Below are 22,090 nucleotides of genomic sequence, written 5' to 3'. Positions count from 1 at the left end.
TGCTTCAGAGCCTTTCATTTATAAAGATTCTTAAAATTCCAGTATCCTGAAAGTCAGAGGATTAGATGATCCAGCTACAAGAATGAAAATAAACAAAGCAACAATAATAATGATAGTAATAAATAAACACAGATGTTTCAATACACAGTCCTGTGGAAGACAGGACTATTAGATTTTCAATTATTTTGTTGTTGTTGTTGTCATCGAAGCAGGTGTAGTAATGGCACAGAATCATTTTAGATTTATATAAATATAACTGGTCATTACTCTTGAGGACAGGTTCATTTCCAATGTAATCCTCACTCTTAAGAACTCAGAGTGAAGGATGAAAACTATGGAATAGTATGAAGCTGATGTTCATACAGAGAATGTGGGCCTAATTTATAACCAACCCTCAAGCAAATGTCATGCGGGAGAAAGTAATATTCTGTCTTTATTTATAGGAGCAATTCTACCTGTCTGACATAAAACTTCAGGCAAACCTGGATGTGAATCCTGGCCTCCACCACTATATATGTAATGTGATTTGGGGAACATTCTCTAAGTTCTCAGCCTCAGTTTTCTTATGGCTCAATGATAATAATAATATTTATATTTCATGGTTTTTGTAAGGATTAAATAAGATAGCATAAACAACCTGGCACAATATGTGCCACAGGGTAGAGAATAAATAGTAGTCACCATTAATGTTGAATAGTTATATTCATATGTGTATGAGAGGTGCTAATGAATGTAATTTAGTCAGACTTTGAAACAGCATTTATCAGGGTTTAGCAATAAAAACTATCAAAAAGGTAGTCTAGCATGTGGTAGGAGGGGCATGGTATGGTCTATCAATGACAAGCTAAATGCTTAGCAACAGATGCTTTACTGGGTAGAAGAGTTTCAGTAACAGGACTCACTAGAATCAATTTCGAATTGGGAGTAGTACGAGTTTTACAATTTATATCCAGATAAGAAGGGAATGAATTGTGAAATCCTAAGTTTGTAAATGATGCCACTTTTTTGTGTCCTTAAATGATAAGCTAATGAGTAGTAGTGTGGGTTTTGCAGTTGGTTGAATTCATTCAAATCCCAGAAAATAAACTGATAATAATAATTGTGGATTCTTATGAAAATATTGACATTATGTGATGCTACAGCCAAAATAGTCAGAAAAGCAATAAACATTGGCAGAAAAAATGTTAAATATAAAATAGAAAATTATTTTCTACTCTTCATGCATTATAATAATTCCATTGTACTCCTGAAGAAAATAGCATAGATGAAAGACATCCAGAGAGAATAAATAAATGGTAAAGTTGGTGGTAGGGTTTTTCAAACCAAGGAGAACTGAGAAGTGAACTATTTAGTCTAGAATCATAGCAACTTAGAATACATTTGACATTTAGAAGCATACAGAAAGCATAAACATGAGATTATTCAACAAATTCTTTAATTCTAGAACTAAACTACTTGAAACTCAGGAGTTTAATACTTTAAAAAAATGTTCAACCCATAATTTTGTTGTGAAGATTGATAGTATATTGTAAAGAAAAAAAATTACTTCATAAACACTAAAACAGAGGTTGTAGATTAATAGCACATAGGTTGAGCTTGACTTTAGAAAAGCTTTGTTTGGTCCACACCATTGTTGTTTTATCTTGAGTTAGTTGCAAACACCTAACATTCAGGACCATTTATATAAAAATCTAGATTTTCAGCTTATCTTTAAAAGTCAGATGGTAAGCTGGCAACATTGAGCTCATTATCTTCTCTTGGTAGCAGTTGGCTGGAGCAGAGTTGTGAGATTGGGCTTATTTGTCCTCTGTGTCACTATGATTCTCATTGGTCGGCTTTGCTGCCTGGGTTACCTTGCTGGCCTCTCTAAAGCATCAGTTAGCTGTAGTTAAATGACAATCATACCTTCCAGTATTTTCCTTTGTGTCACTGTGAGAAAAATATTAGAAGTTAGAGGGCTATAGTTTTATTCAGGGTGTCATTTCTAAGGTTTTAAATCTTTATCATAGAAAATTCTTTATTGTCAAATATTAATAATAGATGCTGTCTATGAGAACAGAAGTATATTAGTGAAAAATATGCAAGAAAAATGGCAGTCTGCCCTAAAGAGATTAAGAGTTTTGAAGTAGAGATGAATCTGACTCACAGAAAATAATTAGAAAACAAGCATTTTACACATGATTTAACACCTTATATATATACTTAAAATAAGTTTAGAAGTGATTCACAGAAGGGTGAACATTATGAACCTGAATGAACTACAAGATCTCTTGTATATCCATTACATTAAAGGCACTGTGCTAGAGCCACTATCTGAAGGAATTAACATATGAGTCACTGTGCTTTAAAAAATTACAACCTAATAGGACCTGTCCACAAAAAGGTAAAAAATAGGCCAGGCATGGTGGCTCACACCTGTAATCCCAGCACTTTGGGAGGCTGAGGCAGGTGGATCAGGAGGTCAAGAGTTCAAGACCAGCCTGGCCAACATGGTGAAACCTCATCTCTACTAAAAGTACAAAAATTAGCCAGGCGTGGTGGCAGGTGCCTGTAATCCCAGCTACTCGGGAGGCTGAGGCAGAAAATTGCCTGAACCCAGGAGGCAGAGGTTGCTGTAAGCCAAGATTGCGCCACTGCATTCCAGCCTGGGTGACAGAGCAAGACTCATCTCAAAAAAAAAAAAAAAAAAAAAAAAGGTAAATAATATCAGGTAGTTTATGTTAGGTCTTGATTAATGGTATAGTAAATACTACAGGAATGGAGAAGAAATTGAGATTCTGGAAAGTACAGAAAGGACTGTACCCTGAAATGGCTTTGAAGAAGAGGGGACCTTGAAATAGAATGCAAATTCTAAGAGAAGAAAAGGACACAGAAAAGCAGAAGGGCAGACCATAGGTATTCCAGTAGTTTAGCTGTTTGAAAACTAGCTTGCCCACAGCAAGAATGGAAGGGGATGGTTTGAAAAATATTAAAGAGGTTATAATAATTAAACGATGAAGGACACAGAGGAATATTTAGCATAATACTTAGATTGATGAGCAGAACTTTGAAGGATAGTTGAAATTAGAAAGTTGAGGGCCTGACAGCCACAATGACTCATGCCTTTTATCCCAGCACTTTGGGAGGCTGAGGCAGGCAGAACACTTGAGGCCAGGAGCTCAAGACCAGCCTGGCCAACATGATGAACCCCATCTCTACCAAAAATATAAAAAATTAGCTGGATGAGGTGGCACGTGCCTGTAATCCCAGCTAGTCTGGAGATTGAGGCAGGAGACTCACTTGAACCCAGGAGGCGGAGATTGCCATGAGCTGAGATCGTGCCACTGCACTCCAGCCTGTGGGACAGAGTGAGAGAGACTCTGTCTCAAAAAAAAAAAAAAAGAAAAAGATAAAAGAAAGTTGAGGATCAACAAAGTCCACTAGTATGGGCACCCACATAGGGCATGATGATAACTTATTTATAAATAGTGAAAGATTTTATGTGGCAGTTACTTCTTTTCTACTGTATATATCCATATAAAATGACTTTGGTTCTTATTTTAGATTCACAAATGGTATTTGCTAGCCCAAACTAAAATTTTTTTTCTCTGTTTGTTGACGTTGATATATCTTGGCCAAGCTCTCGTCTTTTTATTCTAACTGGATTTTCTAGTTCTTTTTTCTAGCTTTAGAAAACATTAGTTGCATGATCTTGGGCAAGGAACTTAATTTTTTTCCACCCTGACTTCCCTTATCTGTAAGATAGGGATATTCACTACTTTTGAGGATTGGTGCGAAGCTTCAAAGTAAAAATCATCAGGAAAAACATTTAAAATTGATCAGCATGTAATAGCTGTTATTATTGTTGTTTTGTTCATATCTGTGTTCATTCTCTTAGATTTTCTGGCTTTTCTCCTACTTTATCTCTGTGATACTTACTCAAGTTCAGTTCTATTAATTTTTTTCCCTCAATAACACTGTCCTTTCAACAATTGGCGTTAACAATGATTTCTTTCAGTGTAAACCCTCTTTCAAGCATCTAAAGCTTAACACCTTATTTATACCTTTCACTTTTCTCACCTTAGCCCTACTAACAAACTCCTCAATTTATTTTCAGTCTAAACTTTATCCTTTGATTCTTCAGTTATACTTTCTAGGGATACATTGTAAATCAAAACTCTTACACATTTTTCATATTGCTTATGTTATTTTTATATCTGTATCTTAAAATCTATGAATAAGCATCAAGATTTTAAGAGATAGTTATTACATCTATTCAGTTTTGAATTAAAGCAGCATGAAGAATAAACTATATTATTAAAATATTTTCTGGAAATTGTTTATATTCATTGACATTTATGTTTATTTAAGGAATAGAGGAATAGATTTAATTTTTTTGAGAGTTGTTATGAGAAGTAAATATGAAGTGTTAAGCATGGTGCCTGGCATTCAGTAAGTGTTCCATAAATGTCAGCTATTTTAATTGTCATTGTAAAGCAGGGCCAGCCTTTGTTTATTGACAGAGCAATAATTTGATGAGTGTTCGAAGATTCTCCTTTCCCAAGATTAGCTAATTATAGTTTCCTAAATTCCACTTATAAATATCTATTACTTTGGATTTAGACTTTTTGCCTTTGGGGCCTTTTTGTTAATATGAAAATGAATCTTTTGGAATAACACATAACTGGAAGGGGCCTCTATGAATCTGGTAATGTTCCATTTCTTCATTTGGCTGGTGATTACATGTGTTGCTTTGTAAAAGTCAAAGCTTAATTTTTGTTCTCTTTTGCATGATGCAATATTTTAATAAGGAGTTAATGTAAATATACCATGGGGAGCTATATAGCAGAATTATTAGTCATTGATGTATATTGATATGAATTAGTTTTAAATGACTTTAGTTACTTAGAGGTTTTTAAGATTGTTTAACATATGGAATATCTTAGTACCTTGAATTCCTTCTAGATGATAGATTATAATGGCATCATTTGAACTATGATTTGACTCAAAATTAATTTTTATTTTAAGGTCTTCTAAAGTGACAGAGTTGGTTAAATTATAATCATTTAGTGGCGTATATATTCATGAAAAAACTGTTAAACTAGAAAGATTACTTTTTCTTAAGTTTCTTCATGAATATGTACTGTATTTGCTATGTATTCATTCATTTTGTTCTGCTAGAATAACAGACAAGTGGTAGTAGGCACCAAAGGTGCTTTAAAAAAATTTCACGGGCCAAAATTCATGAACTAAGTCAACAGCCATTAAAAATAACATAAAACGGCCAAGTGCAGTGGCTCACACCTGTAATCCCAGCACTTTGGGCAGCTGAGGCTGGCGGATCACCTGAGGTTAGGAGTTCAAGACCAGTTTGACCAACATGGAGAAACCTCATCTCTACTAAAAAACAAACAAAAAAAATACAAAATTGGCTGGGCGTAGTGGTGAATGCCTGTAATTCCAGCTACTCAGGAGGCTGAGGCAGGAGAATTGCTTGAACCTGGGGGGTGGAGGTTGCGGTGAGCCGAGATTGTGCCACTGTACTCCAGCCTGGGCAACGAGCAAAACTCCGTCAAAAACAAAAAACAAAACAAAACAAAAAAAAACAATAAGAAAGAAAATTTATAGGGAAAAAGGACTGAAAATTGAAAACATTCTACTTGCATCAGTTTTGTAGCAAGTTGTGAAAACATGGACATTATTTAGTTTTTAGCAGTAGAATATGTCAGTCAGCTTCATTTTGGTCTAAACAGGATTCTAAGAGAGCATGAATGTGAGTAATTCTGTTTTAGAGTATAGCTATTTCTTTTTTCTCAGAATTATGCACACAGAAATAAACTAGATTGTATTTTGTTTGTTCATTTGTAATATGAAGACTTTAAACAATTTTAATTACAAAGCTCTTGAAAAATGGTTTATCATTCCAAAACATGCTCATAATTTTTATATCCAAATATTGTTATTTTTATAAAAATTGGTATTTGTATCTATTTTTAGATGACTTCAAACCTGCTTCTATTGACACTTCTTGTGAAGGATACCTTGAGGTCGGTGAAGGTGAACAGGTGACTATAACTCTGCCAAATATAGAAGTGAGTATTTCTACATATTTAAGGTGATCATTTTTGTGGGATTCTCAGTAAATTTAAATGAAAATAATTGCACAATTCATGAAGTGATGATTGGTTAAAGTAATTAATAAGCACAGCAAAGCAAAAGCCATATTTTAAACTACTTTAAGCAAAAAAAAAAAAAAAAAAAAATCTCGAAATACTTTAGTCCATTTAATAGTTCCAAGAACTATCATAGCAATTGATTTGAAAAAAATTAGAGGTCTAACCAAATATTTATTAAATTCCTATTATAAACCAGATTGTATACACTGACCTTAGGATAATTAACATATCCCATGCCTTCTAGTCCTAATCTTTTACAGCAGACAGACACGTAAGCATCTAGTGTTGTAAGTTAGAGCATATAAAAAATTCTGTGTAACCACATTAGAAGCAAATACTCTGCCTGCTGGAATCTTGAAAAGCTTCATTAAGCAAGCAATATTTCAGCTGAGCCTTTAAAGGACAAGTAAGATTTTATTGGGTAGACAAAGAGTAGAATATCTAGGCAAACCAAACAGTATGTAAAAGGCTCTGATGCTGAAAGAACAAAGAGTTTGTGGAATAAGTGACTTTACATAGTAAATCATAGTATAACAAAAAATGGGCCAGGCATGGTGGCTCACACCTATAATCCCAGCACTTTCAGAGGCCGAGGTGGGTGGATCCCTGAGGTCAGGAGTTCAAAACCAGCCTGGCCAGCATAGTGAAACTCCATCTCTACTACAAATACAAAAATTAGCCGAGTCTGGTGGCATGCACCTGTCATCCCAGCTACTCAGGAGGCGAAACAGGAGAATCACTTGAACCCAGGAGGGGGAGGTTACAGTGAGCTGAGATCATGCCACTGCACTCCAGCCTGGGTGACAGAGCAAGACTCCATCTCAAAAAAAAAAAAAAAAAAAAGGAAAAGAGAAATGGTTGATAGCAACAGAGACTAGAAAAGTAGGTCAGGATCAAATTGTGAAGGATATTTTATGTTGTAGTGTAGAATTTGGACTCTTTCTCATAGGTATCAAAAAACCATTAGAAATTTTAATATAGAGACGTAACATGATTATATTTGTTAGATTAGAAAATCTTTCTTTTTACACTCCTCAAACTACAGCTGAAACTCCAATGATTAGAATTCTGATGATTAGATTGTGTTTTTGAAAGAATTTCAGAGATAGTTTGAGGAATGGTTTTAAAAAGAAAGAGACTTTGTCAGGGAGGCCCTAACCAAAAGTTTTGTCCATTTAAAAATTTCCATATGTATCCAAGTAACGGTACCAAATACTATTTGCATAAAAATACAAGTTATTTGTTGTATGCTCTGGTTTTCTTAGTCCTTGAGTTAGAAATTTCTGAGTATCCAGCTTAAGTTTTTCTTTTCTTTTATACTGACTTTGTCTATTCTCAGAAAAAAATCAAGACTGTAACTTTATACTTTAATATATAAAGAAAATGCTGGATTTTTTTGAGTTCTTTTCTTTGTTTTGTTTAATTTTTGTGATAGGAGTGGTTTTGTGCTAGTCCATCCACATTTTCCTTTATGCATGAAAGAGATGGCTTACTATGGTTATAGGTATAGCAAGTAAACTCTCTGTCCTCTCATCTGCTATCTTTTCCTTATTTTTATCAGTTAACCATTTATTGAGAGCCCACTGATATGTCATACTGTATCAGTTACTGTCTCTGGAGATTTTCCTAAGGCTATTTAAATTTGTAGGGGCTTTTTATTCAATATTTCCACTTGTTCTTTCTGGAACTGAAGGAAATGAAAAATCTGTTTAGTATGAGATGTTGTGAATAAGTCAGTCTTTGTATTACTCTGTTATGAAAAATTGTTCAAATTCTAGTAGCTGTAAAACAATTTGGAAATTTAGTCTCTGGTAACCAAGGCGTCTTTGCTTTATGATGTTTATTAAAGAAAAACCTAAACCAACCACTGATTTTTAGAAGTTTAAAGCCTCACATTAACAACAGGAACCATTATGACATTGCACTCTAGCCTGGGCAACGAGAGCGCAACCCAGTCTCAAAAAAAAAAAAAGGGAAAATAGGAACCACTAATCTATTGTCTCAGGCTATATAGTATTATTGATCAGTAATGATTGATTGGCAGAATCACTTTAGTTGGATTTTTTTTTTTTTTTTTGCCAAGTAAAGTATTGTTTTTTTAAGTTGCCATCCTCCTGTCCTAATCCCTTGCATTGTTCTTCTACACTAAACAAATGGGGATTCTTACGTTTAATAATAAACCCTTGTCATTCATTCATATCTTGCTTTAACCAAGAGTTACCATCTTCCAGGTTTTGGTTATGGTTTCAATTGAAATGCCTCTTAAAGGAAGCACAGTTATAGGAGGCCTATATTTTCAAGCCAACAAATTGTAAATTTCAGAAATTATAAAGAAATCATTTGGGAAAAAGCCACTACTACCACCACCACCCCCTTCCACAAGCCCCCAGAGATATGTCCGAAAAAGAATATGCCTCAGTATTTGTGTGTGTGTATATGCATGGACATTCTGTGTGATAAGCCCTATTCTAGGTAGCTGCCACTGGGAATACAGAAGTAAACTAGACACAGTCAGTATCCTGAAACATTTTATCATTTAATGGGAGAGACAGGAAATAACTGATTAAAACCTAGAAATCTAAGAACTATCAAAATATATACATAGATATTGTAGAAACAGGAAAGAGATATCTCAGCCAGGGTATAGGGAGGAGACATCAGGATACACTGAGTTTTGAAGATGAGTTAAAGTTACCCAGGTGAAGGAGAGAGGGAAAGATATTTTAGTCAGAGAAAAGAAAAAGATACGGACTATGATACAGCAACAAAAAAAAGTTCGTTAAACATTTGAAGAACTACATATAATGCCCAGTGGCATATATGTAGTTGCATATGTAGGCATATATATAGGCTAGGTCAGAGGGGTATATATGAGAACAAGGTGGGTGATAGATGATATTTAGGAATAAGATTAATGAAGGGTCTAATATATAAGACATTAATTTTAACTCATTTAAATGGTGAGAATCAAAGAGTTATTTATCACCACCTGTCAAAAGCAAATATTGTTTCTTCTGGGCATGTAGTCCTTGAACAATTATGAATAACAATGGAAATTACATTCTCAAATAGACTTTGTGAAGGGTTTCCCTCTTCACTTAAAGAACATCTTTAAACAAGTAGGAGGTTTGCTTTTCTTCAGTATTTTTAATTCTGTTGGTATTTTGTGGAAATGTAATGATAATTAGTTTGAGGCATTTAGATTCTTCTATTTTCTTTTTCATTCAAGAGAATTAAATCATTTATTGATTACACATGATAATGCATAATACACAAGCTTCATTCCCATCTATAATTTTATTTCGTACCATTATTAAATTTAGACATATTGCATAGGATGTGCCAACAATCATTTTTATAACCAATAATTCCACGATTTTGCTTGGGTAATCCCTTTTAATGGTGAACTTCAGGTCACAACAGTAACTATCAGTTCAACTACACCAAGGTTTCTGAAGACAATGGCGTCTCCACCCAAGCAGGTTGTGTATAAATTCCAAACAGAACCTGGCATCACCCTGGAAGAATTCTAACTTCACACTGTTGGGGAAATTTACCAAGATGGCTTCAGAGTAGACTAACTTTACACAGCACTTAAAAAAAAAAAAAAAGGCATTTATTCAGTGTCACAGACTATTACCTTTAGCAATCAACAACATGGGTGCAAAAAAAAAATCTACATTAAAACCCTAGTCCTCAAGTTTTTTGCCCATACACATGAGTATTTGTGTAGCAATCAACAACATGGGTGCAAAAAAAAAAAAATCTACATTAAAACCCTAGTCCTTGAGTTTTTTGCCCATACACATGGGTATTTATCTAAAACATATCTTCTTTGTAAGCAGCTAGGCCCTGCCACCACTGTGCTTGGCTGAGTTCACAAATCTGTTGTAACCTGTAGCTTCCCTGTCACTTCTCTGACTCTTCTCTCCTGCTGAGCTTTGTTTCCTAAATAAAATCTTCTGCCACTGCCATAGCTACTGCTGCTACTGGAACTGCCATAGACACCTTGGTTTCATGGTTTGGCAAAGAATTGTCTTTCACCACCATAGGGGCCAGAGCTTCTGCCTCCAAAGTTTCCTCCCTTCATGGGTCCAAAATTTAAAGACTGATTGTTGTACTTGCCAAAATCATTGTAGCTTCTACCACCTCCAAAATTTCTTCCATCATTACCAAATCCATTATAGCATTCCGCACTGCAACCATATCCACCACCATCACGGCTGCCACCAAAGCCATCACGACCACTGAAGTTTCCTCCATGACCAAAGTTGCCATTCCCACTGAAACCACCTCTACGACCACTACCAAAGTTTCCAGAACCACTTTGACCTCTTTGGCTAGATGAAGCACTAGCCATCTCTTGCTTTGACAGGGCTTTCCTAACTTCACAGTTGTGGCCATTCACAGTATGGTATTTCTGAATGACGGTCTTATTCACGGAGTCTTGGTCCTCAAAGATTACAAAGACAAAGCCCCTTTTCTTGCCACTGCCCCAGTCGGTCATGATTTCAATCACTTCTATTTTTCCATACTGTTCAAAATCTCTTAGGTGATGTTCTTCAGTGTCTTCTTTAATGCCACCAACAAATATTTTTCACAGTTAAGTAGGTACCTGGTCTTTGAGAATCTTCTCTTGAGACAGCTCTCTTTGGTTCCACAAATCTTCCATTCACCCCGTATGGCCTTACATTCGTGGCTGCATCCACCTCCTCCACAGTGCCACATGTGACACACCCAAAACCCCTGGAGCATTTGGTGTTTTGATCTCTCATTACCACACAGTCCATGAGCTTTCCCCATTGCTTGAAATGGCTCCTCAGGCTCTCATCAGTTGTTTCAAAGCTTAAGCCTCCAATGAAGAGCTTTCTCAGCTGATTGGGCTCTTTAGCAGACTCTAACTTAGACATGACGGCAAGGAGAAGAGAAACTTTAATGATGCTTCTTCATCAGTGTCCACAGGCAGAAAAGTGATTCTTCTATTTCTGTACGAACTTGCTTTAATCATCCTGGTAAAACTGCCTAGGAAGCTTAGAGTGAGACCATAAAATATGGTTTTTATCATATTATAATTTTAAGAGTGCCTTTGGTTCTTTGATAGGGTAGATTTTCTAACTCCATTTGTTTTGGGTTTCTGTGATATTACCAAATAGAAAAAACTAATAAAAACAAATACTGTTAGTCTGGTTAAATAGTGGGCATTTACAAATCTCCCTTCCTTACAAACAATTCTCCACGATTGCTATAAAATTTCAAAGTGTTGAATTTTGAAAGAAAAAGTTTTACTTGACTGTTAAGATTTGTCATTGGTTCAGAGACTGCCGTGTTTTTAGTGTTGACTCTTTATCTTAAGAGGTACTTTTGTGGGCTTTTATGAAATAGCCCACTGGAAACTTCTAACTATCCTTCTATTAGTCAGACAATGCATTTCTAGTGGTTACATATAATTTAGCCCTCAAATCCTACACCTATGAGGCTCTTATATGTATGAGGGCCACTCCAGATGACCCTCTTTGACAAAAATCCTTTCCCAGATGAACCTTGTCTGGTTCTCTCCAATGGGTTTACTTAGCTGATACAGGAAAATAGTCCTCTACATTCTTGGGACTTCATCTGATTTTAGGATCAGAGTCCTATTTTAACATTCTTTTACAGTCGTATTTTTTAATGAAGTATATCTTTGATTATTACAAAATAAAATCTTTGTCCTATTTTTGTGTTTTTAAGCTTAAGTGCCTACTTCTTTGAGATATATATATATATCCAACTTTCTTTCTTTTGTGTGTTCATAGAATCTTAGTCTCTTCCTTTTATTTCGCTGGCATTTATATAACTGCCTTTACTTTCTTTCATTTGTGTATTCATACAATCTTAGTGTGTCTTCCTTTTATTTAGCTGGCATTTGGTATGAAGTATATTTTTTGTTAATATAATATACTGTTTTATTTTTAAACCCAGTTTGACACTTTCTGTTTTTATTGGGAGAATACTGTCTTTTCAGTCTATTCACATTTAGTTCAAAATTGATATACTTGATTTGTATTTCTTTGATTTTCTAGTTTATTAATTTTTAAATATTTGTTGTTTCTTTTATATTCTTTATTAGTTTTACCAACCTTGCTTTTTTTTCCTTTTGTCTTTCTTTTTTTTAGTTCTGTTTTTGTTTTTTTTTTTTTTACTCATTACTTTGGGAGTACTAGTATACTTTTCCATTCCATTATTGATTATTTTCCTTTCCTGGTCTTCATAATGAGGCATATGATTTTATTTTCTTATATGAAAACTGAGCTCCTGCATTATTCCCTTACCTCCATAAGTGAGATTTTTAGAATACATTTATTATCCCTTAATAATAAGACATTTTCCTCCTCCCTTTCACTTCTCTTTCTTTCCACCTCAGCCAAACACCTACGTTTTTGCCAATTGTATTACATTGCAGAATATCTTCATGTCAAGAATACTTATTTAGCTCTTACATTATCATTCTCAGTCTATTTTTATCCATTTTTAAAATTATTATTTTTATTTTTTGAGACAGAGTCTTGCTCTGTCACCCAGGCTGGAGTGCAGTGATGTAATCTTGACTCACTGCAACCTCCACCTCCAGGGTTCAAGCAATTCTGCTGCCTCAGCCTCCCAAGTAGCTGGATTACAGGTGCCCACCACCATACCCAGCTAATTTTTTGTATTTTTAGTAGAGATGGGGGTTCACCATGTTGACCAAGCTGGTCTCAAACTCCTGAACTCAGGTGATGTCTCCCAAAGTGCTGGGATTATACGCGTGAGCCACCGTGTTCAGCCAAGTCTATTTTTATCCATTTAAAGTTAAGTATATATAAATAGCCAGATTTCTTTTATCACTACTATTTTCTCTTCATTCCCCTATGTTGAAGTGTTGGTTCTAAGTCCTTTGTTGTATGGTTAAGAGTCCTTTCATTTGCTCAAATAACATATGCACTCACTTATTTTATTTATTTTTTATAGGTAAGATCTCATTCTCTCACTCAGGCTGGAGTGAAGTGGCACAGTTATATCCCACTGCAGCCTCAAACTCCTGGGCTCAAGCAATCCTCCTGCCTCAGCCTTCCAAGCAGCTAGTACTACAAATGCGCACCACCACACCCAGCTAATTTTTAAATTTTTTGGTAGCGACCCTATGTTGCCAATGCTAGTCTGAAACTCCTGGGTTCAAGTGATCCTCCCACCTTAGCCATCAAAAATGGTGGGATTACATGCATGAGTCACCACACGTGGCCCACTCATTTATTTTATATTTTATTTTACAGTTTTGTCTTTTGGTTGACCATCCTAAGTAAGTCATTCATGCAAACCAATTATAAGCAATTCTGTGTGGTTTATAAACAGTGGCAGATGGAGAAAGTTGGAGAGTAGATAAGAAGATCATGGAGGACCCTATGTGCAGGTTTATGGAATATGGCTTTTATCCTGAATACACAGTTTTTTAAGTGCAGAAAGATTTTTGAGCATGGGAACAATAAGCTTAGATTTGCCTGCTTACAGAATGGGGAACAAAATTGGGGAGAGAGTAGGAAGGAGAATAACAATAATCTAGGTAAATGGCAATTGAAGGTGGATAATTACAGTGAACATGGAGCTGATAGGAGGTATTCAATAGTTATTTAGAGGTAATGATAGCTCATATGCTTAGTATTATCTGGTACTTTAATAGTTTCCTTTCTTGGGGTATTTAATAAGGGAATGGACAGAAACTAAAGCTTAAAAGTTAAGAATGGTGCTCAATTTAATAAGGGAGAAAGTTTACACTTATAAAACTTGCTCAAAATGTAGAAGGCTGGTGTAGAGATTATGAGAAATTTGTTAAATTTGTTACTTATGACCAGAAATTGTCTATATTGTTCGTATTTAACATTTCTTGGATATTTATAAAGGTTTTAGTACTTCTTCAGGTGCTGAGAGCACTTTTTAAAAAGTAATGATTAGTTCCTATTTTCAGGAGCCCAGAGAACAATAATACACTGTAATTTTTAGATGTATTCCATTCTAAGTAAAACTACGGATATCATTAAGAAGAATATATTACACAAATCTCTCATCAACTATAATTTGGAGTCCTTAGGTAACTATTTTGGGGAATCTTACTTGTTTCAGTCAACACATCTGAAAAATGTACTTAACCAGCCAAGTAGACCCACTTTGTTTTCTTATGATCATGCTCCTGACTCTTTAGCTTACCAGGGCTTCAAGTAAGTGCTCCACATCTAATCATTTTAGAGCTAGCCCAGACACATCTTCATCTATGCGTTGTATATTCTTGATTTTCTGTAGATTACTTTAGTCTTTGGGAGAGGTAAAAACAAAAAACTGTTCCTTTATTTTACGTTTATAGTTTTCCCTCTGTACCTTCTGAAATCTCTAACCTACCCATCTTTTACGGCATTTTCAATTACCAAATTTATCTCATACTCCTCCTAGTGGTCATTTAGTAAATCTCTAGTGATTAACTTTAACATGATGTGCCCTTTAGTCTTGTTAAAAGTCATCCTTTTCTAACCTGATCTAACAGTACTATTATTACTTTTGTAATATTTGGCAAAATTATTATAATAAATCCATTAAAATTTAATTTACTTTTAAAAACTTCAAAAACAAACATGCATAAATAATTGTTTAGAAATACAGATATGTGGGATAAAGCAAAAGAATGACAAACATAAAATTCCTTCAGGTTTGATAGGGCAAGGACCGAAGATAAGGGAGGATATGTAAGTAGATGTAGTTTATTTGTAATGATCTAGGTTTCTTTTATGCCAACAAGAATAGTATGATGAACAACATGTACCCATCAGTGAGCTTCAACAATTATCAACATTTTGCTTTTTTTCTAATCTATTCTCTTACCACTTATTCCCCCAGCATATTTTATAGCAAATTCCAGAAAATGTGTCATTTCATAAATGCTTATTTATGTATCTCTAACTAATAAAGACATTTCTGCCTTTATCTAAGCACCGTGCTATTATCACAAATAACATAATTAATAATAATACGTGGTCCATAATCACAATGTCTTGATGATCTCAAAAATGTGTTTTTACAGACATTTGTCTGTAAAATATCCTAACTAGAATCCAAATAAGATTTCTATGTTGTATTTGAATATTATATTCTTGTCTCTTTTATTCTTTAAAAGTCGCTTCCTTTCCTTTCCACCCCTTTTCTAATATTTTTTTTTAGAGACAGGGTCTCACTGTGTTGTCCAGGTTGGAGTGCAGTGGCTATTCACAGGTGTGATTATGACACTGAAGCCTGGAACTCCTGGCTTCAAGCTGTCCTCCTGCTTCAGCACCCTGCATCCTCCATAAGTACTCCAGTACCTGCACTTGACTCTCTTCCCTTTTTCATGCCATTGGTTTGTTGGAAAAACTGTTTTACCTGTCCTAGAGAATATATCTACATTCTGGACTTCAAATTACTTCAATCTGGATATATTTAACTTGTTCCTCTATTCCTCCTATTTTCTATAAACTGATAGTTATATTTCTAAGGGTAGGCTGGACTATATATTCTCTGGGGTTTGATAAGAATTAAATTCTTTGGGGTTTTTGGCAAGAGTATTTTATGGATGGTGCTGTGTACTTTCATATTACCTCATTAAGCACATAATGTCTGCTTATCTCACTTACTTTTAATTATGCTAAAATTAATTAGTGGGTTTAGTGTAAGAGGTGTTGCTTAATCTGCATAGGGAGGTGCTATGTTAAGAAAATGCCAGATTTTAAAAAATTAAACTTACAAAGCAATAAGAAAGAGGAGGAGGAGGGCGGATGCGATAGCTCACACCTGTAATCACGACACTTTGGGAGACTGAGGTGGGTGATCACTTGAGGTCAAGAGTTTAAGATCAGCCTGACCAACATGGTAAAACCCCATCTCTTCTAAAAATACAAAATTTTATCTGGGCGTGGTGGTCCACACCTGTAGTCCCAGCTACTCTGGAGGCTGAGGCAGGAGAATCACTTGAAACCGGGAGGTAGAGGTTGCAGTGAGCTGAGATTGCGACACTGCACTCTAGCCTGGGCAACGGAGTGAGACTCTCTAAAAAAAAAAAAAAAAAAAAAAAAGGAAAAAGAAAAAAGAAGAAGAGGGATAGAAAATATGATTCAAAGCTCTGTTTCCTTATAAAATATATTGGTTTGGTTATATTCAAATTGAATCTCAATTGCTCATTACAGGCCAGTGAAACAAATCTTTACTGGCCCAAGGTGAGTACCTCCTCTCTTCCCTTTCCTCAATGATAGCAGCTTTGAGATTTCAGCCTATCTTCAGCTGTATTTTTTACTACACTCTTTTTAGATCCAGGGTAGTAAATTTAGGTCCTTTATAGGTGACTTGAAGTATAACATAGAAGGAGAAACACAGTATCAAGATTTCAAAGGCCCTCCCAACTGAATTCCTATGGTAAATTTTCAGTAATAATAATTAACTTTTTAAACAGGGTTCAACTCCACCAGTAACTGTTTTCAAAGGTTCAAAAAAACCTTACTTAAAAGAATGCATTTTGATTATTAACCATGATACTGGAGAATGTCGACTAGAAAAACTCAGCAGCAACATCACTGTAAAAAAAACAAGGTATGTGGTTTAATGAAATAAATTATATTATAAACATAAATTTCTAAGGAAATGTCAAGAAAAATTGACTGTATTTAGTGACATTATTATACAAGGGGCTTATTTCTGTGTGGTACAAAAATGTTTTAATCTTTTTCTAAGTTTAAATTTGGTGGCGATCCTAAGCCAAAAGCTTTTTACCACATCACCCTGTGATATATAAAAGCTTGTTTTGCTTCTAAATGTTTTCTATAGGTATAGGTATACTTTTTATTCTGTTGTAGATAATTTCATATAGCTGGATTGAAAGGAGCCATTGTACATTCTCTAAAATAATTTCATCTTCATTAGTAAAAATTTATCGAATACTTATGATGTGTAAGGTACTAGAAAAAGGAAAGCTTGTAAACACCTCAAAACTTCTGCATTTTAATCAGATAAACAGACTATTCCATTTAAGAAGTCAATAGGAGAATATACTCATCTCAAATCCTTTTTGGAAACAGGTAACACATTAGTTGCCGTGTAATATAAGGATATTTGCTCTAAAAGCCATGCAAATAGCATAGACAGAAGTTGCTCTAGGAATTAAGAAAAAGGAGAAGTAATGGTAGATTGGAACATTCAGGGAGGCATTTTTGATATACCTTAAGAGGAGGTTGGGATCATAAGAATTACCTTGGTTGCTTGTTAAAAATTAATTCCTGAATCTAACCTTAAATCAGGGAAGGATCCTGGGAAACTCTATTTTTTAATATCCCCTCACCTCTACCACTCATGCCCTGCTGTGATTCATACTAGAAGAAAGTTTGTGAAATACCAATTTAATTGATTAGAAAGGAGACGACGATGTAAGCCAAGTTTGAAGGCAGAAATATATCTGACTTATTCAGGGCCAGTGAGTAAGACCTATTTGAACAGAGCAGAGGTTTATCTCTGTACCTGTGTACATGTTTTGGAAAGTAGGGGGCGATGTTGATATTGGGCTAGAGGTAAGGTTGTAATTTTGTTGGTTGAGGTTAATGCCATCCATATTAACTAAGAAATTAGGACATTATCTTGCTGGTAGTGGTTACGTATTAAAGTCTTTTTAACCAGGGATTGGCATGTTTATAGTTTGTTTTAAAACATTAATTCAGTAGAGAAACTGAATAAATGAAAACAATGTAGGAACCAGAAAAACATATAAACCAGGAGTTTTAAGAGCAGGAATGAAGAGAAAAATAAGAGCCGAAAGACTTTTTGAAGGAAGAACTGATAGGATTTGGTGACTGGAAATGGGAGAGGCAAAAATCAAGCATATTTTTGTTATATACTCTTCTTAAAGATGTTGAGAGAAAAGTATATGAATCTCCTTTATTATGCCTATCTTAAGTTATGAATGGAAAACGTAGAAGTGATTTGGTTTTAACAGAAATGATAATCTTAGAACTTAGGGAATATATTGTACCTGTTATACACTTATGTTTTTCCTTTTATTTTAGTCATTTGTGAATGCCTTATCTGTTCAATTTAAGCAATGGCTTTTTTTTTTTTCAGTTGTTGTTTTATTTATTTTTAAATAGATATAGGGTCTTGCTATATTGCCCATGCTGGTCATGAACTCCTGGCCTCAAGCCATTCTCCTTACTCAGCCTCCCAAAGTGCTGGGATTATAGGCATGAGCCACTGTACCAGCCTGGATTTTTGTTTTTGTTTTTTGAGACAGGGTCTCACTCTGTCACCCAGGCTGGAGTACAGTGGTACAATCATAACTTACTGCAGCTTCAAACTGCTGGGCTCAAACGATCCTCCCACAACCTCCTAAGTAGCTGGGATTACCGGTGTGCATCATTATGCCCAGCTAATATTTTTATTTTTATTTTTTTGTACAGACAGTGTCTCACTGTATTGACCAGGCTGGTCTTGAATCCCTGGGGTCAAGTAATCCTCCTACTTCAGCCTTCCAACATGCTAGGATTACAGGCATGAGCCACCAAGCCTGGCACGGGTTTTGTTTTTGTTTTTATTTGTGTCCCTCAATGGACATGTGTATCACAGAAATAGAACCTGACAAATACTTGTTAAATGATGAACTAAATTAATGTTTTAATTCTGGAATATTATTATAAAGATGTTTAGGAAAAGAATAAGTGGTCAATTTTAGTAACTTTGTAAGTTGAAATTTTTGTTACATTGCTGTCATACCTGTTTTAATATTTCATATTCTTAATTGCAGAGTTGAAGGAAGCAGTAAAATTCAGTATCGCAAAGAACAACAGCAACAACAAATGTGGAATTCAGCCAGGACTCCCAATCTTGTAAAACATTCTCCATCTGAAGATAAGATGTCCCCAGCATCTCCAATAGATGATATTGAAAGAGGTAAAATCTAAGTATATGTGACAACCCTTTATAAGAGATAATTAAGAAATGTTAAGGCCAGGCACGGTGGCTCACACCTGTAATCCCAGCACTTTGGGAGTCTAAGGCAGGCAGATCATGAGGTCAGGAGTTCGAGACCAGCCTGGCCAATATTGTGAAACTTCGTCTCTGCTAAAAATACAAAAATTAGCTGGGCATGGTGGTATATGCTTGTAGTCCCAGCTACTCGGGAGGCTGAAGAAGAACAATCACTTGAACCCAGGAGGCAGAGGTTGCAGTGAGCTGAGATCACACCACTGCACTCCAGCGTGGGTAACAGAGTAACAGAGTAAGACTCCATCTCAAAAAAAGAAAAGAAATCTTAAGTGAATTTTTTCATTTTAATTAACAGTGGTATTAATTATAAACTTTTACTGAGAGTATAATATTTTTTATAATTATGCATTTTTCTGGGGTAAGGATATAGCTTATGATTTTTAGCTTTATGTAAGCAATATCCATATAAGATAATTTGTATCATTGAAAATTACTATTCAGGGTAAAAAAATGACTGTTTAGATGTTTATAACTGGAGTTTTCTTCTTTTTGGCAATTGTGATGACTCAAATTCAATTCCTCACAGCATCTTCCTGTGAAAATTTTTTATGTATGGCCAGACTGTAGATGTCTAAGATGTCATCAATTCCATAGGGAAATAAGGAGATGTAGTAAGCAGAATATGCAGGCAACTTTTTCTGAATTGCTACTTACTTCTTAGCAGGGAGGTATTTTTAGGGAGGCACAGTCCTTTTGAAAAATAAGAAAACTTAAATCTCCATTTTTTTTCTAGCTGCAGTGTGGATATTAATGTTGTACTAATTGTGGTTGCAGTGAGACCCTGGTCACTAAAGTATATTTGCTTCTTCGATTTGCCTTCTTAAAATTTGCACATAGCTGTCCAATTCCATTGTTCCTTTCTAAGCCCAAAGCCCAGTATAGCATTCATTCTCTAATGGATTAGTAGCTCATATACATATAATAAGAAAGACAAGTCCAGAACCCTTGGCGGTACAAGGGGTTTTAAATGTTATTTTTTTTACATCATGCCTGCCTTCAAATGGATTTAAATTATGATGTCTTTACATAAATGAATATAAAATATTGGTACAGAAAATTAAGATATTGAAGAGGAAGAGGAAGCAAATTTGCTAATCATTAACACATTAAATTGCCAGGTGTGGTGCTGCACACCTATAATCCCAGCAGTTTGGGAGGACAAGGTGATGGATCACTTGAGTTCAGGAGTTTGAGACCAGCCTGGGCAACATGGTAAAAACCCATCTCTACAAAAAATACAAAATTAGCCGGGTGTAGTGGTGCATGCCTATAGTCCCAGCTACTTGGGAGGCCAAGGTGGGAGGATCACTTGAGCATGGGGAGGTCAAGCCTGCAGTGAACCATGATTGTATCACTGCCCTCCAGCCTGGATGACAGAGTGAGACCCTGTCTCGAAAAAAAAAAAAATTAAAAAAAATTTTTTTTTATTTAGCTCTGAGCTTCTAGCCATCAAGACGAAAAAAGGGAGACACAGCAGCATATGTTGTATTATCTGATAGGTTACAAAGAATCAGACTTTTCCCTGTTACTAAATTCTGAAAGGAATTCATCATATGGAACCCTTTCTAGGGAGCATTAAACTTTATATAGTGTCCTCAACAATAATTTTACAGTACAAGTAGAAGTTCTTCCATGTGGCATTTTTTAACAGAGGCCTTAATAAAAACATTGCATTGAAGCATAACTCAGAGAAAAGAACAGTGGCTCATGCCTGTAATTCTAGCACTTTGCGGGGGCCAAGGTGGGAGGATCATTTGAGCCCAGGAGTTCAAGAACAGCCTAGGCAACATGGCGAAACCTCATCTCAATTAAAAAATTGCAAAAATTAAAAATTAAAAAAAAATAGAAAGTTGTAGGGGATAAGTTAACATGATCTCCAAGCATAAAGCTTTCTATTTCTAACTTAGTATGAGAATTGAACTTCATTTACCTTGACATATTTGTATAACATGTTCCATAGATTACATTCTATAAAATACTTTCTTTACCCTACTGTGCCACTGACTACTGTTACAATGGTTGAATTATCTTTTCAAGTTTATGTCTGGCAGTTGTACTAGTATTTTTATAGCTTAATTTTTATATTTACATCTTTGAACTATCTAGAATTGAATTTGGGAGATAAGAAAGAGGCCAGGTGCAGTGGCTCGTGCCTGTAATCCCAGCACTTTGGGAGGCTGAGGTGGAAGGATCATTTGAGGCCAGGAGTTTAAGATAGCAAGACCCCATTTATACAGAAAAAAAATTTTTTTTAAAGAAATTATATGGATCTAGAAATCCACTCCCCTACCTGGAGACAACTCACAGCTGGGAGTACCAGCAAATAGGATGATACCACAATGAGTGGTTGCAGTCCTTGAAGTGTTCTCCCTGTATGCCTGGCCTGAGACTCCCCTCCTCCATCAGAGACACTGTATGGCCAGAAGGTCCCTGCAAGTAGAATTCCATTATGATAAGCATTCAGCCTGGGAAGGCTATTCATACCACTCTACCTCCCAGACCTGCCCCCTTGGCCTATTAAGTTAAGATTCTTCTCTCTCATCTAAAGACATCTTGAGACTGGATGGCACCAATAAGGGGGAATTCTGCCACAACAAACACTTTGCTAGGAAGCACTTTCCTTTCCTCCACCCCTCCAAGCAGGGGAGCCAATCACAAAAAAATTGCCTGGCTCAGGAAACACTCTTCATCCCAGGCAAGAGACTCCCTTTCCCCATTTATATGCACCACATTTCCTTGCCTGGTGAAGTCACTTCTTTCCTTTATGTAGCACCAGCAGGGATCCTTGGGGATGCCAGCTGCTAGAAATTTACTTAAGAAGACCAAGACAATACTGCAAAAGCTTTGAAAACATGATCGTCATTTAAACCACAACCTACAAC

At 35.5% G+C, this 22,090-nt stretch overlaps 1 protein-coding gene and 1 long non-coding RNA gene across 7 annotated transcripts in view; one reads left to right on the top strand and one right to left on the bottom strand.

Annotated features, from left to right (window-relative positions):
• EAF2 (ELL associated factor 2) overlaps positions 1 to 22,090 on the top strand; it is a 37,577-nt gene that overhangs the window by 1,805 nt on the left and 13,682 nt on the right. For 2 of the 6 annotated variants that reach the window (XR_004265302.1, XM_032267697.1), the window contains exons 2-4: positions 5,977 to 6,071; positions 16,633 to 16,769; positions 18,967 to 19,112. Coding sequence is in view for 2 of the 6 variants with exons in the window: in XM_032267697.1 (XP_032123588.1) it covers positions 5,977 to 6,071; positions 16,633 to 16,769; positions 18,967 to 19,112 (378 nt within the window). In the remaining 4 variants the exon portion in view is untranslated. Of the gene's footprint in view, positions 1 to 4,353; positions 4,688 to 5,976; positions 6,072 to 16,632; positions 16,770 to 16,834; positions 18,090 to 18,966; positions 19,113 to 22,090 lie in introns of those variants that run through there. The other 4 variants (XR_004265305.1, XM_032267698.1, XR_004265304.1 and 1 more) reach the window with 3 other exon arrangements.
• On the bottom strand, positions 1,089 to 22,077 carry LOC116542653. Its single transcript, XR_004265309.1, has 3 exons — positions 21,936 to 22,077; positions 21,499 to 21,638; positions 1,089 to 1,929 (listed from the first exon to the last, which is right to left on the bottom strand). It is a non-coding gene; the product is annotated as an uncharacterized LOC116542653 (long non-coding RNA).

The sequence above is a fragment of the Sapajus apella genome, unplaced genomic scaffold, assembly GCF_009761245.1.
Source record: "Sapajus apella isolate SASKATOON/1434 unplaced genomic scaffold, GSC_monkey_1.0 scaffold171, whole genome shotgun sequence".
Lineage (NCBI taxonomy): Eukaryota > Metazoa > Chordata > Mammalia > Primates > Cebidae > Sapajus > Sapajus apella.
Note: the sequence above shows the minus strand (reverse complement) of the source record. Positions and strands in the feature narration are given on the sequence as shown.